Here is a 16,335-nt window from a genome sequence, read left to right as displayed (position 1 = left end):
CCAAAATATCCCCCAGGTTTCAAAAGGATTGGACCAGGAGATCCAATTCTATGAGCCACCCCCCCCCCCCGCAAAATGTGTCCTTATCCTTCATTATTTCCAAGGGAGGGAATGCATTTAAAAGGTGTTCGGTCCCTTTTAATGGGATAGCCAGAACTCCCTTTGGAGTTCAGTCGTGCTTGTCACACCCTTGCTCCTGGCTCCACCCCCCAAAGTCTCCTGGCTCCACCCCCAAAGTCCCCAGATATTTCTTGGACTTGGCAACCCTAAGGATCGGTACCATCCTTATCCCAGGCCGAATGAGACAATTTAATTGCCCCTAATAAGCGTGCCGCCTTCCCTAGGGTGTGTCCTCACAAACAGCCCTCCCTGCCAGCGGAAGGTCAAAAACCTTTTAAAATCCTCCCCTCCCCTCCCCTGAATTGGACGCACAAAACGAGGGCCGTTGTCACAACTGCAGTGTCAGCGGCAGACCGCAAGCGTCAGTGGGTTCCTGGAGGTCTTGAAACCCGTGTGTGGTTTGTGAGTGTCAGCCGAGATTGATGCCGAAGGTTTCCTGGGAGACTACAAGCTGCAGATGAAATAGCTGAAGACCAAATCAATAACTGATGTTTATTTTACACAGGGCTTCTTTGTAGAAAAAGCCCAACAGGAACTCATTTGCATGTTAGGCCACACCCTCTTAGAATCATAGAATCATGGAAGGGACCTCTAGGTTCATCTAGTCCAACCCCCTGCACAATGCAGGAAACTCACAAATACCTCCCCCTAAATTCACAGGATCCTCGTTGCTGTCAGGTGGCCACCTAGCCTCTGTTGAAAAACCTCCAAGGAAGGAGAGCCCACCACCTCCCAAGGAACCTGTTCCACTGAGGAACCCCTCTAACTGTCAGGAATCAAAGACTTGGAAGGCACCTCCAGGGTCATCTAGTCCAACCCCTGCACAATGCAGGAAACTCACGAATACCTCCTCCTAAATTCACAGGATCTTCATTGTTGTCAGATGGCGATCTAGCCTCTGTTTAGAAACATCCAAGGAAGGAGAGCCCACCACCTCCCAAGGAGGAAGCCTGTTCCACTGAGGAACCCCTCTAACTGTCAGGAATCATAGAGTTGGAAGGCACCTCCAGGGTCATCTAGTCCAACCCCCTGCACAATGCAGGAAACTCACAAACACCTCCCCCTAAATTCACAGGATCCTCATTGCTGTCAGATGGCCATCTAGCCTCTGTTTAAAACACCTCCAAGGAAGGAGAGCCCACCACCTCCCGAGGAGGAAGCCTGTTTCACTGAGGAATCGCTCTAATGGTCAGGAAGTTCCAGCCGGAACTGTGTTCCTGTGCCTTCCTGCTCAGCCCCCTCCCCCAATTGGACATAAAAGCAGGGCTTTTCCCGAGCAGGAACGCAATTCCGGCTGGCTTGGTGTCAAGAGGATGTGGCCTAATATGCAAATGAATTCCTGCTGAGCTTTTCCTACAGAAAAGCCCTCTGTGAAACAATGGTGACATCAGGGGGTGTGGCCTCATAGGCAAATGAGTCCCTGCTGGGCTTTTTTAAACCAAAAAAGCCCCGCATAAAGGACAAACAATCCCAATTTTAAAAAAGCATGATTTTTAAAGCGTTTGAAAGGGGCAGAACCAGACCTCAGATTCAGCAGATTCACAGGAGTGCATCTCCTGAACCTTTCTGAGGGTTCCCCCTCTTCCTTCTCCCCTGGATGAGCTCCACCACCTATTTTTCTACCAAACGACCCCTGGGGGGAACATAAAGATGCAAAGGGAAATAAAACAAAAGATTTTACTCAAAAATTAAATAGTGTGATTGTTAGGGTTGCCAAGTCCAATTCAAGAAATATCTGGGGACTTTGGGGGTGGAGCCAGGAGCAAGGGTATGACAAGCATAACTGAACACCAAAGGGAGTTCTGGCCATCACATTTAAAGGGACGGCACACCTTTTCAATGCCTTCCTTCCATAGGAAATAATGGATAGGGGCAGCTTCTTTTGGGGCTCATAGAATTGAACCTCCTGGTCCAATCTTTGTGAAACTTGGGGGGTATTTTGGGGAGAGGCACTAGATGCTATACTGAAATTTTGGTGCCTCTACCCCAAAAAACAGCCCCCCCAGAGCCCCAGATACCCACGGATCAATTCTCCATGATTTTCTATGGGAATAAATCTTCATAGGGAATAATCAAATTCCCAGAAGACATTTCCCTCCCCTCCCCCCGCTTTCTGACGACCCTGAAGTGGGGGGAGGGCCTCCAAACCGGGGGATCCCCTGCCCCCACCTGGGGATTGGCAACCCTAGTGATTGTGCATGCCCTATAATTAAACAAATCCTGGGGCTGCACGTATCAATATGGAAACTGAGATTTTTGTTTGATGGTAAGAAGTAAGAACCTCACACTATGTTTGAGGAAAGGAGAGGGTTTCTTCTAATATAGACAGAAAGGTAGCTAGGCTAGTCTGTCTTTGCAAAAAAGACAGAGGAGCCTGTGAAGATATGCCCTTCATTCCCCTTACTAATTCAGGAATTGGGACCTGTGCTCTGTCTGTGACGGGGCGGCCAAACTTGAATAAAAGTCAGATGTCTGAGAGCCGTAAGACATGAACAAATAGTGCACACATGACTTTATTAAAACTCTTAGTACTTTCTTTGCTCTCTCTCGGCTTGGCTTCGCGAACGAAGATTTAAGAAGGGTGCAATAGCCCACGTTTGCTGCAGGCTCGCTGGTGGCTGACAAGCCCAATGCGGGACAGGCAGGTCCGGCCACAGCGGCTGCAGGGAAAAGTCTGATTTAGGGTTGGTGCTGTAGCAGTGCGATTCTTCCTCAATCTCCTTTTGTCCTCAAGACCAGCTATGCGTGTGTTCTCAAAGGAAGAGACAGCCTGGTGGATGGTGTGCCTCCATGCTTTGCGATCTAGGTCAGACCACTGGTGATGGTTGATGTGACAGGTGCTAAGGGATTTCTTCAAGGAGTCCTTGTACCTCTTCTTTGGTGCCCCTCTATTACGATGGCCGGTGGAGAGTTCGCCATACAGGGCAATCTTGGGAAGGCGGTGGTTTTCCATCCTAGAAATATGCCCTGCCCAGCGCAGCTGCGTCTTCAACAGCAGTGCCTCGATGCTGGTAACCTCTGCCCGCTTGAGGACTTCAGTGTTGGTCACAAAGTCACTCCAGTGGATGTTGAGGATGGTGCGAAGGCAGCGCTGATGAAAGCGCTCAAGGAGTCACAGGTGATGACGGTATAAAACCCACGATTCGGAGCCATAGATGAGGGTTGTCATCACAACCGCTTTGTAAACATTGATCTTTGTGCCTTTTTTCAGATGCTTGTTGCTCCACACTCTTTTGTGCAGTCGGCCAAATGCACGGTTTGCCTTTGCCAGCCTGTTGTCAATCTCCTTGTCGATCTTGGCATCTGAGGAGATGATGCACCCCAGGTAGCTGAACTGCTGGACTGTCTTCAGAACTGATTCACCCACAGTGATGCAGGGAGGGTGATAATCTTCCTGGGGTGCAGGCTGGTGGAGAACTTCTGTCTTCTTCAGACTAACTTCTAGGCCGAATAGCTTGGCAGCCTCTGCAAAGCAGGACGTCATATGCTGCAGAGCTGATACCGAGTGGGAGACGAGTGCAGCATCGTCAGCAAACAGTAGCTCTCGGATGAGTTTTTCCATTGTCTTGGAGTGTGCCTTTAGTCGCCTCAGGTTGAACAGGCTGCCATCGGTGCGATAGCGGATGTAGACACCATCGTCCTCATCTAGATCTACTGCGGCTCTTTGAAGCATCATGCTAAAGAAGATCGTAAAGAGAGTTGGCGCGAGAACGCAGCCTTGCTTTACACCTGTGCCTATTGGGAAGGGCTCCGAGAGGTCGTTGCAGTGTCTGACTTGGCCTCGCTGGTCTTCGTGTAGCTGGATGATCATGCTGAGGAACCTTGGGGGACATCCTAAACGTTCCAAGATTTGCCACAGGCCTTTCCTGCTAACGGTATCGAAAGCTTTGGTAAGGTCGACAAAAGTCACATACAGACCCTTGTTCTGTTCCCTGCATTTCTCTTGGAGCTGCCTGAGAACAAATACCATGTCGGTGGTGCTCCTGTTAGCTCTGAAGCCGCACTGGCTCTCTGGGAGGAGTTCTTCTGCAATGGTGGGCACCAGTCTGTTCAGGAGTATTCTGGCAAGGATTTTGCCTGCGATGGAGAGCAGGGTTATCCCCCGGTAGTTGGAGCAGTCTGACTTTTCCCCTTTGTTCTTGTATAGGGTGATGATGATTGCATCGCGAAAGTCCTGTGGTAATTTGCCTTGTTCCCAGCAGGTGACAAGTACTTTGTGAAGTGAGCTATGTAGTACTGTGCCCCCATGCTTCCAGATCTCTGGTGGAATTCCATCAACTCCCGCTGCCTTGCCAATTTTCAGTTGCTTGATGGCTTTAACAGTCTCTTCTAGGGTGGGGATCTCATCCAACTCTGTTTTCACCGGTTGAAGTGGGGTGAGGTGGATTGCTGAATCTTGAACTACGCGGTTGGCACTGAAGAGAACCTGAAAATACTCCGACCACCGGTTCAGTATGGATGCCTTGTCTGTGAGGAGCACTTGGCCGTCTGCACTATGCAAGGGACTCTGAGCCTGATATGATGGACCATATACTGCCTTCAGGGCTTCGTAGAACCCTCTTAAATCACCAGTGTCTGCACACAGCTGGGTTCTCTCTGCAAGCTTGGTCCACCACTCGTTCTGAATGTCTCGAAGCTTGCGCTGGAGGTTGCTACATGCAGCGCGAAAGGTTGCTTTTTTCCCAGGACAGGAGGGCTGAGCAAGATGTGCTTGGTAGGCAGATCTCTTTTTTGCCAGTAATTCTTGGATCTCTTGATTGTTCTCATCAAACCAGTCCTTGTTCTTCCTTGTGGAGAACCCGAGGACTTCTTCAGAGATCTGCAGGACGGTAGTTTTTAGGTGTTCCCAGAGTGCTTCTGGAGAAGGGTCTGTGGGGCAACTGAGGTCCTCAATTCTTGACTGGAGTTTTGCCTGGAAGGCAGCTTTAACTTCGGCTGACTGGAGGCTGCCAACCTGAAACTTCCTCCGAGGGATACCTCCTCTCCTGGGTGTGGGTTTAAAGTGAAGATGGAGATTGCAGCGTACAAGACGATGATCCGTATGACATTCTGCGCTGGGCATTACTCGGGTGTGTAAGACATCTTGAAGGTCTCTCTGGCGCACCAGAATGTAGTCGATAAGGTGCCAATGCTTGGACCGTGGGTGCATCCAGGTTGTCTTCAGACTGTTCTTCTGCTGGAAGATAGTGTTGGTGATGGTGAGCTGGTGCTCCATGCAGAATTCTAGCAGGAGGCGCCCGTTGTCATTGCAGTTGCCAATGCCGTGTTTGCCAAGTACTCCTTTCCAGGCTTCTGAGTCTTTACCTACTCTGGCATTGAAGTCGCCAAGGATGATCACCTTGTCCTCTGTAGGGGTCTTCCGTACGAGGTTGCGTAGATCAGCATAGAACTTGTTCTTTTCTGCAGGATCTGCTTGAAGGGTTGGGGCATACACACTGAAGAGTGTTGCATGCTGCTTGTTTTGAAGTGGGAGGCGCATGGACATGATGCGATCTGAGTGACCTGTTGGAAGGTTTTCGAGTTTGGAGGCAATGGAGTTCCTGACCATGAAGCCAACGCCAGAAAGGCGGCTCTCAGCCTTTGACTTACCCGACCAGTAGAGGGTATAGCCAGCACCGTGTTCTTGAAGACTACCTTCCTCAGGGAAACGGACCTTCTTTGCACAGAGAAATAAAATACATACGGATGCTCTTCACAACATGACCATTCTAGCATGCTAATGTTATAAAGTGGGAATAACAGTCCCCATAAAAACAGCTGGGAATAACAGTCTCCATAAGACCGGGATAGGAAAAGGTTAAGGAATTATTTTTTTTTTTTGCACTAGTGGGAGATGGAAACACACATGTACCACATAAATCACTGACCACTGTTTGCATCATCATGCATCTCTCTTTGTCTTGACACCACAGTTGGTAAACAAAGCTCCTACAAGAGCTATGAAACTATGAGGGGACCTTGTGTCACCCTCTTTCATTCTGTCCCTTCCTTTCAGTGGCTCCCTTGGCTCTTGGACTCTCTTTCCCCACTCTAGGTGCCCAGGTGACCTCTGTGTTGGAGGAGAAAAGCTTGCAAGCCTGCCTATTTCCCCCTTTCCCTCCTTCACATGCGATGGAAATAGTTGCCTACCTATGAGTCATTTCCCTGAGGCTGACTGAGGTCCTGATGCTAACCACATTTACTTGAGAGCATTAAGTTCCTTCTTGACTTCCAGGAGTTGCACAATATGCATAAAAGAGCAGCATCTGACTCCTGAGCTGTGCACGCACACTTCATTAGACAATGAAATGGGGTAAAGTGAGTAGAGTTACATAGAGCTGGCGGGCAGTGGTTAAACATGCAAAATAGTACCAAGTTAGAATCTATGGCAGAATAGCACAAGTAACAAATTGTATATGTGGAGAGACCAGTTTGGTGTAGTGGTTAAGTGCATGGACTCTTATCTGGGAGAACCGGGTTTGATTCCCCACTCCTCCACTTGCACCTGCTGGCATGGCCTTGGGTCAGCCATAGCTCTGGCAGAGGTTGTCCTTGAAAGGGCAGCTGCTGTGAGAGCCCTCTCCAGCCCCACCCACCTCACAGGGTGTTTGTTGTGGGGGAGGAAGGTAAAGGAGATTGTGAGCCGCTCTGAGACTCTTTGGAGTGAAGGGCGGGATATAAATCCAATATCTTCATCTACCTCACGGGGTGTCTGTTGTGGGGGAGGAAGGTAAAGGAGATTGTGAGTCGCTCTGAGACTCTTCGGAGTGAGGGCGAGATATAAATCCAATATCTTCATCTACCTCACAGGGTGTCTGTTGTGGGGGAGGAAGGGAAAGGAGATTGTGTGAGCCGCTCTGAGACTCTCCGGAGTGGAGGGCGGGATATAAATCCAGTATCTTCATCTACCTCACAGGATGTCTGTTGTGGGGGGGGGGGGGGAGGTAAAGGAGATTGTGAGCCGCTCTGAGACTCTTCGGAGTGGAGGGCGGGATATAAATCCAATATCTTCTTATCTTCTTCCAATGTGCAGCTTTGCTCACTGTACCCCATTCCATTGCCTGATGAAGTGTGCATGCATAGGAAAGCTTACATTCTGAATCAAACTGTGTTGGTCTTAAAGGTGCTACTGGACGCCTGCTTTGTTCCTTAACCAACCAAAGCATTTCAAGCACCCCAAGAAGAGAAGAAGATTAAGATAGTCGATTTATATCCTGCCCTCCACTCCGAATCTCAGAGTGGCTCGCAGACTCCTTTATCTTCCTCCCCCACAACAGGCCCCCTGTGAGGTGGGTGGGGCTGAGAGGGCTCTCACAGCAGCTGCCCTTTCAAGGACAACCTCTGCCAGAGCTATGACTGACCCAAGGCCATGCTAGCAGGTGCGAGTGGAGGAGTGGGGAATCAAACCTGGTTCTCCCAGATAAGAGTCCACACACTTCACCACTACACCAAACTGGCTCACCAAACTGGAAGAAAGGAAGGGAGGAAGGAAGGAAGACTGTAGATTTATACACCGCCCTTCTCTTTGAATCAGTCTCAGAGCTGCTCACAATCACCTTTATCTTCCTCTCCCACAACAGACACCCTATGAGGTGGATGGGGCTGAGAGGGCTCTCGCAGCAGCTGCCCTTTCAAGGACAACTCTGCCAGAGCAATGGCTGACCGAAGGCCATGCCAGCAGATGCAAGTGGAGGAGTGGGGAATCAAACCCGGTTCTCCCTGATAAGAGAGCTCTGGCTGACCCAAGGCCATTCCAGAAGCTGCAAGTGGAGGAGTGGGGAATCAAACCCGGTTCTCCCAGATAAGAGAGCTCTGGCTGACCCAAGGCCATTCCAGCAGCTGCAAGTGGAGGAATGGGGAATCAAACCCAGTTCTCCCAGATAAGAGAGCTCTGGCTGACCCAAGGCCATTCCAGCAGCTTCAAGTGGAGGAGTGGGGAATCAAACCCGGTTCTCCCAGATAAGAGAGCTATGGCTGACCCAAGGCCATTCCAGCAGGTGCAAGTGGAGGAGTGGAGAATCAAACCTGGTTCTCCCAGATAAGAGAGCTCTGGCTGACCCAAGGCCATTCCAGCAGGTGCAAGTGGAGGAGTGGGGAATCAAACCCGGTTCTCTCAGATAAGAGAGCTACGGCTGACCCAAGGCCATTCCAGCAGCTGCAAGTGGAGGAGTGGAGAATCAAACCTGGTTCTTCCAGATAAGAGCCCCCATCTACCTATCTGCCCCAGCTAGGGTTGCCAGGTCCAATTCAAGAAATATCTGGGGACTTTGGGGGTGGAGCCAGGAGACTTTTGGAGTGGAGCCAGGAGACTTTGGGGGTGGAGCCAGGAGCAAGATTGTGACAAGCTTCATTGAACTCCAAAGGGAGTTCTGGCCATCCCATTTATAGAGACCGCATGCATGCCTTTTAAATGCTTCCCCTCTGTCAGAAATAATGTAGGATAGGGGCACCTTCTTTGGGGGCTCGTAGAATTGGACCCCCTGGTCCAATCTTTTTGAAATTTGCAGGGTATTTTGGGGAGAGGCGCTGGATGCTATGCTGAAAATTTGGTGCCTCTACCTCAAAACACGGCCCCCCCAGAGCCCCAGCTACTCGCGGATCAATTCTCCATTATACCTAAGGCAGGGGTGGCCAACGGTAGCTCTCCAGATGTTTTTTGCCTACAACTCCCATCAGCCCCAGCCATTGGCCATGCTGGCTGGGGCTGATGGGAGTTGTAGGCAAAAAACATCTGGAGAGCTACCGTTGGCCACCCCTGCCTTATGGGAAGCGGTCTCCATAGGGAATAATGGAGTGTCCAGCAGACATCTCCCTCCCGCCCCCCCCTGCTTTCTGATGACCCTGAAGCGGAGGAGGGGCCTCCATACCGGGCGATCCCCTGCCCGCACCTGGGGATTGGCGACCCTACCCGTCTTCCCACCCCATTTCCCCGCGATCGCACGGGAACCGGAAGTGCGAGCTCCGCGCGCAACGCACCTCTTCTCTTTAAGCAAGCTCTGACGTCACCCTCGCGGCGACGAAACGCGACCGGATGACGTTTGCGGAAGAAGCAGCAGCCGCTGGGCGTCGCAGGGCGCCCCTGTGCGGGGGGGAGGGAGCGCGCGGGCGTAACGACGGGAAGCGGCCGGAGGAGGAGGCGAAGCGATGGAGGAGAGCGAGCAGCTGCGGCGCCAGATCCGCCTCCTGCAGGGTGAGGGCCGCGGGGGAGGGACTCAGGGCTCCCTGCCCTTCGTGTTGGAAGTTAAAGTTGCTTTCTTCTGACCTCTCTCTCCCGCTTCCATCTCTTTGCAGCTTCGCCTTGCGGGCTCCCTTTGCCCTCCCTTCCCTTCAGGTTGCGGCTCAGCGGGAGCTTAGGTCAGGGCTGGCCAAACGGAGGCTGGGGAGCCAGTGGCTTGGAGAATGCATTGGAAGTTAAAGTTGCTTTCTTCTCCCCTCCCCCATCTCTTTGCCGCTTCTCGTTTCGGGCTCCCTTGGCCTCCCTTCCCTTCCCCTCGTGGGTGAGGCCCAGCGTTGCCCCCTGGACGAGAGCTTAGGTCAGGGCTGGCCAACCTGAGGCTGGGGAGCCAGCCACATGTGGCTCTCGAAGCCCCCCCTGCCCCGTCAGCTGGCTTGGAGAAGGCATTTGCCTCTTTAAATCGCTTCTCCAAGCCACCCTGCGAATTGGCGAATGCATTTGAAGTTAAAGTTGCTTTCTTCTCACCTCTCTCTCCCGCTCCTATCTCTTTGCAGCTTCGCCTTCCGGGCTCCCTTTGCCCTCCCTTCCCTTCAGGTTGCGGCTCAGCGTTGCCCCCTGGACGAGAGCTTAGGTCAGGGCTCGCCAAACGAAGGCTGGGGAGCCAGTGGCTTGGAGAATGCGTTGGAAGTTAAAGTTGCTTTCTTCCCACCTCTCCCTCCCCATCTCTTTGCCCCTTCGCTTTCCGGGCTCCCTTGCCCTCCCTTCCCCTCTGGGTGAGGCCCAGCGTTGCCTCCTGGACGAGAGCTTAGGTCAGGGCTGGCCAGACTGTGGCTCTCTCAAAGATATTGTGTGGCTCTTGAAGCCCTCACCACCATGTTGCCCAGCTTGGAGAAGGCATTTCGCTCCTTAAAGCACTTCTCAAAGCCAGCAGGTGGCTTGGAGAATGCATTTAAAATTAAAGTTGCTTTCTTCCCACCTCTCCCTCTCTCCCTTCCCCATCTATTTGCTGCTTCGCCTTTGAGGCTCCCTTTCCCTCAGGGTGGGGCCAGCATTGCCCCCAGGACGAGAGCTTAGGTCGGGGGTGGTCAAACTGCTGTGAGAGAGCCACATGTGGCTTTCCTGCAGATATTGTGTGGCTCTCAAAGCTGCCACTGGACAATTTTTGATAATGATTAAGTCTTAGAAAAAAGAAGAATGTTAATTTTTGGTTTTATTAGTTAAGGGTACCTTTAAACATTAGTACTTTAAGTAAATAACACCGGCGGGGGTCAAGTAATGGGGGGAGGGGTGGGTAATATATGGGATAGATAAAAGAAGTTATTAATGATGCAAGAAATATAATTTGTTACCATATGTTACCAAATACAATTGTTTTAACAAAGAAAAAGCTCCCACTGCCCTGTCAGTTGGCTTGGAGAAGGCATTTAAAGTTAAAGTTGCTTTCTTTCCACCTCTTCCTCCCTCCTCCGTCCCCATCTATTTCCCTCCCTCCCTGCTCTCATAGAATTATAGCGTTGGAAGGGACCTCCAGGGTCATCTAGTCCAGCCCCCCTGTACAATGCAGGAAACTCACAAACACCTCCCCCTAAATTCACAGGATCCTCATCTCTGTCAGATGGCCATCTAGCCTCTGTGTAAAAACCTCCAAAAAGGAGAGCCCACCACCTCCCGAGGAGGAAGCCTGTTCCACTGAGGAACCGCTCTAACGGTTAGGAAGTTCTTCCTAATGTTGAGCTGGAAACTCTTTTGATTTAATTTCAACACGTTGGTTCTGGTCCTTCCTTCTGGGGCCACAGAAAACAATTCCACTCCACCTCTAGAGGACAGCCCTTCAAGTACTTGAAGATGGTGATCATATCACCACTCAGCTGCCTCCTCTCCAGGCTAAACATCCCCAGCTCCTTCAGCCTTTCTTCATAGGACATCTTCGTCGCCCTCCTCTGAACCCGTTCCAGCTTGTCTATATCCTTCTTAAAATGTGGTGCCTAAATATTGTGTGACTCTCAAAGCCCTGCTAGCCAGCTTGGAGAAGACATTTCTCTCTTTAAACAACTTTCCAGTTTGGTGTAGTGGTTAAGTGTGCGGACTCTTATCTGGGAGAACTGGGTTTGATTCCCCACTCCTTCACTTGCAGCTGCTGGCATGGCCTTGGGTAAGCCATAGCTCTGGCAGAGGTTGTCCTTGAAAGGGCAGCTGCTGGGAGAGCCCTCTCCAGCCCTACCCACCTCACAGGGTGTCTGTTGTGTGGGGAGGAAGGTAAAGGAGATTGTGAGCCGCTCTGAGACTCTTCGGAGTGGAGGGTGGGATATAAATCCAATATCTTCATCTACCTCACAGGGTGTCTGTTGTGGGGGAGGAAGGTAAAGGAGATTGTGAGCCGCTCTGAGACTCTTCAGAGTGGAGGGAGGGATATAAATCCAATATCTTCATCTACCTCACAGAGTGTCTGTTGTGGGGGGGGGGAAGGTAAAAGAGATTGTGAGCCGCTCTGAGACTCTTCGGAGTGGAGGGCGGGATATAAATCCAATATCTTCATCTACCTCACAGGGTGTCTGTTGTGGGGGAGGAAGGTAAAAGAGATTGTGAGCCGCTCTGAGACTCTTCAGAGTGGAGGGCGGGATATAAATCCAATATCATCATCATCATCATTATCTCCTCCTCAAGCCAAGCCAGCTAAAGTTGCTTTCTTTCTACCTCTCTCTTCCTCCTGCAACCCCATCTATTTTCTTCCCTCCCTCCCTGCTCTCAGACATTTGACGTTCATGTCTTGCAGCTCTCAAACATCTGTTTATTCTATGTGGTTCTTACATTAAGCAAGTTTGGCCACCTTTGGTTTAGGTTATTGAGAGGTTTCACCTTTACAATGTCAGATGAGGATTTTGGAGGCAAGTTTATTTATCTGCAAAGGGGGAAAAAAAGGGGCATGCTGCCTTTCCAGGAACCTTCTTGGGCAGGGGTGGCCAAACTTGCTTAACATAAGAACCACCTAGAATAAATTTCATCAATGCTTCCTTTAACCTGTGAACCAGAATTCTACTTCTCGCCTTCCTTGGAGGTTTTTAAACAGAGGTTGGATGGCCATCGGACAGCAATGTGGATCCTGTGAATTTAGGGGGAGGGGTTTGTGAGTTTCCTGTATTGTGCAGGGGGCTGGACTAGATGACCCTGGAGGTTCCTTCCAACTCTTTTATTCTGTGATTAGGAAGAACTTCTTGTTAGAGCGGTTCCTCTGTGGAACAGGCTCTCTCCTTGGGAGGTGGGGGGCTCTCCTTCCTTGGAGGCTTTTAAACAGAGGCTAGATGGCCATCTGACAGCAATGAAGATCCTGTGAATTTGGGGGTAGGTATTTGTGGGGTTTCCTGCATTGTGCAGGGGGATGGACTAGATGACCCTGGAGGTCCCTTCCAACTCTTTTATTCTTTGATTCTCTTTTATTCTCATTTCAACCCAGCGGGGTTTATCAGGATTGAGAGAGGGTGAATAGGGTGGAACGCAAGATATAAACAACTAGATAGCAGCAGTCTCTCGAGGAAGCTGTCTTTGCTGCTCTCGTGTCCCTTGGTAGTTTGTAATCCAACAGCAACTTCACTTGGGATAGCTTTCTGACATCAGGTATTATTTTTGTATGAGCAGGAGAAGAGCTTTCCCTGCCATCTTGGGCCATTAACTCCCTTTTCTAATTCCAGCTGGGAATGGTCTTCCTACTGGGAGCTGATAGCGTGGCATAGGGTTGTGTTTGCTGCTTGTGAAAGAGCCCTGCTTTTTTTCCTAACAAGAACTGCATTCTCTTAACAACTCTTCACAATTGCCTGATCCAGACGAACAAGGCTCCTTAGGACCTAGCTTTTGAGACCAGGCCAAAGGTGCTGGGGGTGCAGAGTGCCGTTGAATCGCAGCTGACTTAACGGTGATCGCGTAGGGATGTCAAGGCAAGAGATGTACAGAGGTGGTTTGCTATTGCCTGTCTCTGTGTAGCAACCCTGGATTTCCTTTGTGGGCTCCCATCCAAGGACTAGCCAGGGCAAGCCCTTCTGAGATCAGGTTAGCCTGGACCACCTAGATCAGAGCAGGGAATAAATTTGGCTCCTTGACTGATGAAGATAAGTAGGCAAGACAGTCCCCCCTTAGTGCAGGACCCTCCTCTCTTTTAGGATACAATTGTGTTGATTCTAAACCTTCACAGAGTGTTGGACTGGAGAAACTATTGGGCTGATCCAACAGGGCTTCTCTTAGGTTCTTATGTGACACAGAGTGTAGGACTGGAGGGGCCATTGGCCTGATCCAACAGGGCTTCTCTTATGTTCTTATGTGACACAGAGTTTTGGACTGGATGGGCCATTGGCCTGATCCAACATGGCTTCTCTTATGTTCTTATGTGACACAGAGTGTTGGACTGGAGGGGCCACTGGCCTGATCCAACATGCCTTCTCTTATGTTCTTAGGTGTGACACAGAGAGTTGGACTGGATGGGCCATTGGCTTGATCCAACATGGCTTCTCTTATGTTCTTATGTGTAGGATGGAGTTTGAATGTTTGGCTAACAGAAGCTCTTTGCTCCGTTTGTTGTAGGGCTTATCGATGACCATAAAAATGTCCATGGGAACGCGCCAGTCCCCCAGCCTGCTCCGGTGCCCCGATGGAGGAATTCTCGGCCGCCTTCATTCAGCAACCCAGCCGTTTTCTCTGCTCGATATCCCCAGCCAGCCCAAAGGGATTTCCAGCCTCGCCCTCCCAATGCCTGGAGAAAGAAATACTCTCTCGTCAACGTGCCACCGAGGCCCATGCTGAATCCTGGCGGCGGCAGTGTTTCAGCCGGCAATTCCGGGGTTGTCCTGAGCCACGGAAACAGCAAGGCAGCTGAGCCCCAGCCGGTGCCTTCAGCGAGAAGAGTAGGCGTGGCCGCAGATGGGAACATCATTGTCGGGGTGCAGGCGAGCTCAGTCGTAAGAAACGCCGCGGTCCCCGCGTCCCAGGGTGGTCCTTCCAAAGCAGCAGGGGACCCGTCGACTTCCAGAAGCTGTGAAATCTCTGCTTTGATTCCGGGCATTCCCTCCAGAGAGAGCAAGCCGAAGCCTCTCTTGGCAGTGCCACGCCTGCTGCATCACCGGACTGTCGCTAGGAGCAAGGACGATTCTCTTTCGGTGCGCGTCGCTGTGCCCTCGAGGACAGTTCAGGGCGCGACTGAATCGGCCCCAGATTCGTGCAGGACGATAAGCGAGCGAGCCATTGCGTTGAAAACGGGCCCTCAGCGCCCTCTGACCTTGCCCGGGCGTGAATCCGGGAGCCTTTCAGCAAGGAAGAACCCAGCATCCCAGGTTCCAACTTTGCAACGAGCCCCTGCGACAGTGGACAAATGGAACACCGCGCGGAGGACTGAGGCGCCCGGTGTACTTTCTGGTTCTGCTGGGCACGCCCCTTCAGCTGTTGGGATGAGTCCCGCTAAAAGCAAACAACTGGTACCTGTTCTCCAGACAGCTCCCAGCTTGCCAGCTCCCGCCAAATCTCCCAATTCAGGAAAACCAACTACACATGGGTGGCCAACCCAAGTAAAAGTTCCCATGCTTCAAAAAGGTGGTCTGCTTCCAGAGCCTCTGAAAACAGCCAGAAGTTTACTGTGGGGGCAGAGAGAACCTCCAAGTTAGTACCACAGGGGAACCTGGGAGCAAAGCAGAAGAAGTCCAGCAAGTACAAGTGGAAGGCGTCCAGCCTCCGGCTTTCTCTCCCGATCCGCTTCTGCGTTCACGTGGCAGCGAGAGGAACGTGGCGGGCACAGCGTCGCCCACTTCTCAGGAGACGGCCCTTCCCTTCCGTCGTGGAGCCGAATGCCTCTTGGTCACGGCGGTCCAAAACCAACCTTTGGGAATACCAGCTTTCTCAATTACAAGTTAAAGAGCCGGACCAAAATCATCAGGAAGAAGGAAGTTCCAGGTGAGCTGTTTATTTGTCTGTATTAAGCGCTCTAGCTTTTCTAGCCTTTTCTTAAGAGTTAAATCAGGGTGGTGAGAACCAGAGAGGATTGTGAGGCACTCCAAAGGGATCTGTTGAGGCTGGGTGAGTGGGCGTCAATGTGGCAGATGCGGTTCAATGTGGCCAAGTGCAAAGTAATGCACATTGGGGCCAAGAATCCCAGCTACAAATACAAGTTGATGGGGTGTGAACTGGCAGAGACTGACCAAGAGAGAGATCTTGGGGTCGTGGTAGATAACTCACTGAAATGTCAAGACAGTGTGCGATTGCAATAAAAAAGGCCAACATCATGTTGGGAATTATTAGCAAGGGAACTGAAAACAAATCAGCCAGTACCATAATGCCCCTGTATAAATATATGGTGAGGTCTCATTTGGAGTACTGTGTGCAGTTCTGGTCGCCGCACCTCAAAAAGGATATTATAGCATTGGAGAAAGTCCAGAAAAGGGCAACTAGAATGATTAAAGGTTTGGAACACTTTCTCTATGAAGAAAGGTTAAAACGCTTGGGGCTCTTTAGCTTGGAGAAATGTCGACTGCGGGGTGACATGATAGAGGTTTACAAGATTATGCATGGGATGAAGAAGGTAGAGAAAGAAGTACTTTTCTCCCTTTCTCACAATAGAAGAAATCATGGGCATTCAATGAAATTGCTGAGCAGTGGGGTTAAAATGGATAAAAGGAGGTACTTCTTCACCCAAAGGGTGATTAACATGTGGAATTCACTGCCACAGGAGGTGGTGGCGGCTACAAGCATAGCCAGCTTCAAGAGGGGGTTAGATAAAAATATGGAGCAGAGGTCCATCAGTGGCTATTAGCCACAGTTTGTATATATATATGTGTGTGTGTGTGTGTGTGTATATATAAATAAATAAATTTTTGGCCACTGTGTGACACAGAGTGTTGGACTGGATGGGCCATTGGCCTAATCCAACATGGCTTCTCTTATGTTCTTATGACAGGGGACCTGATAGGAGCCCTCCGGGGGCCTGATTCAGCCCCTGGGTCGTATGTTTGACACCCCTGCATTACAGTATTGGCCGTTTTTTTGTTCTCAGTTCCTGTCTTGTGTCCTTCCAGCTGTCCGGCTGAGAA

The 16,335-nt window shown here is 50.8% G+C and overlaps 1 protein-coding gene across 1 annotated transcript; it reads left to right on the top strand.

The window, feature by feature from the left end:
- The first annotated feature begins 9,231 nt into the window (after positions 1–9,231).
- On the top strand, positions 9,232–15,193 carry ZC3H3 (zinc finger CCCH-type containing 3). Its single transcript, XM_060243163.1, has 2 exons — positions 9,232–9,289; positions 13,844–15,193. The coding sequence occupies exons 1-2, from the start codon at positions 9,244–9,246 to the stop codon at positions 14,914–14,916; spliced, it is 1,119 nt and encodes a 372-aa protein (XP_060099146.1). The 5' UTR covers positions 9,232–9,243; the 3' UTR covers positions 14,917–15,193.
- The last annotated feature ends 1,142 nt before the right edge of the window (positions 15,194–16,335 follow it).

The sequence above is a fragment of the Heteronotia binoei genome, chromosome 7, assembly GCF_032191835.1.
Source record: "Heteronotia binoei isolate CCM8104 ecotype False Entrance Well chromosome 7, APGP_CSIRO_Hbin_v1, whole genome shotgun sequence".
Lineage (NCBI taxonomy): Eukaryota > Metazoa > Chordata > Lepidosauria > Squamata > Gekkonidae > Heteronotia > Heteronotia binoei.
Note: the sequence above shows the minus strand (reverse complement) of the source record. Positions and strands in the feature narration are given on the sequence as shown.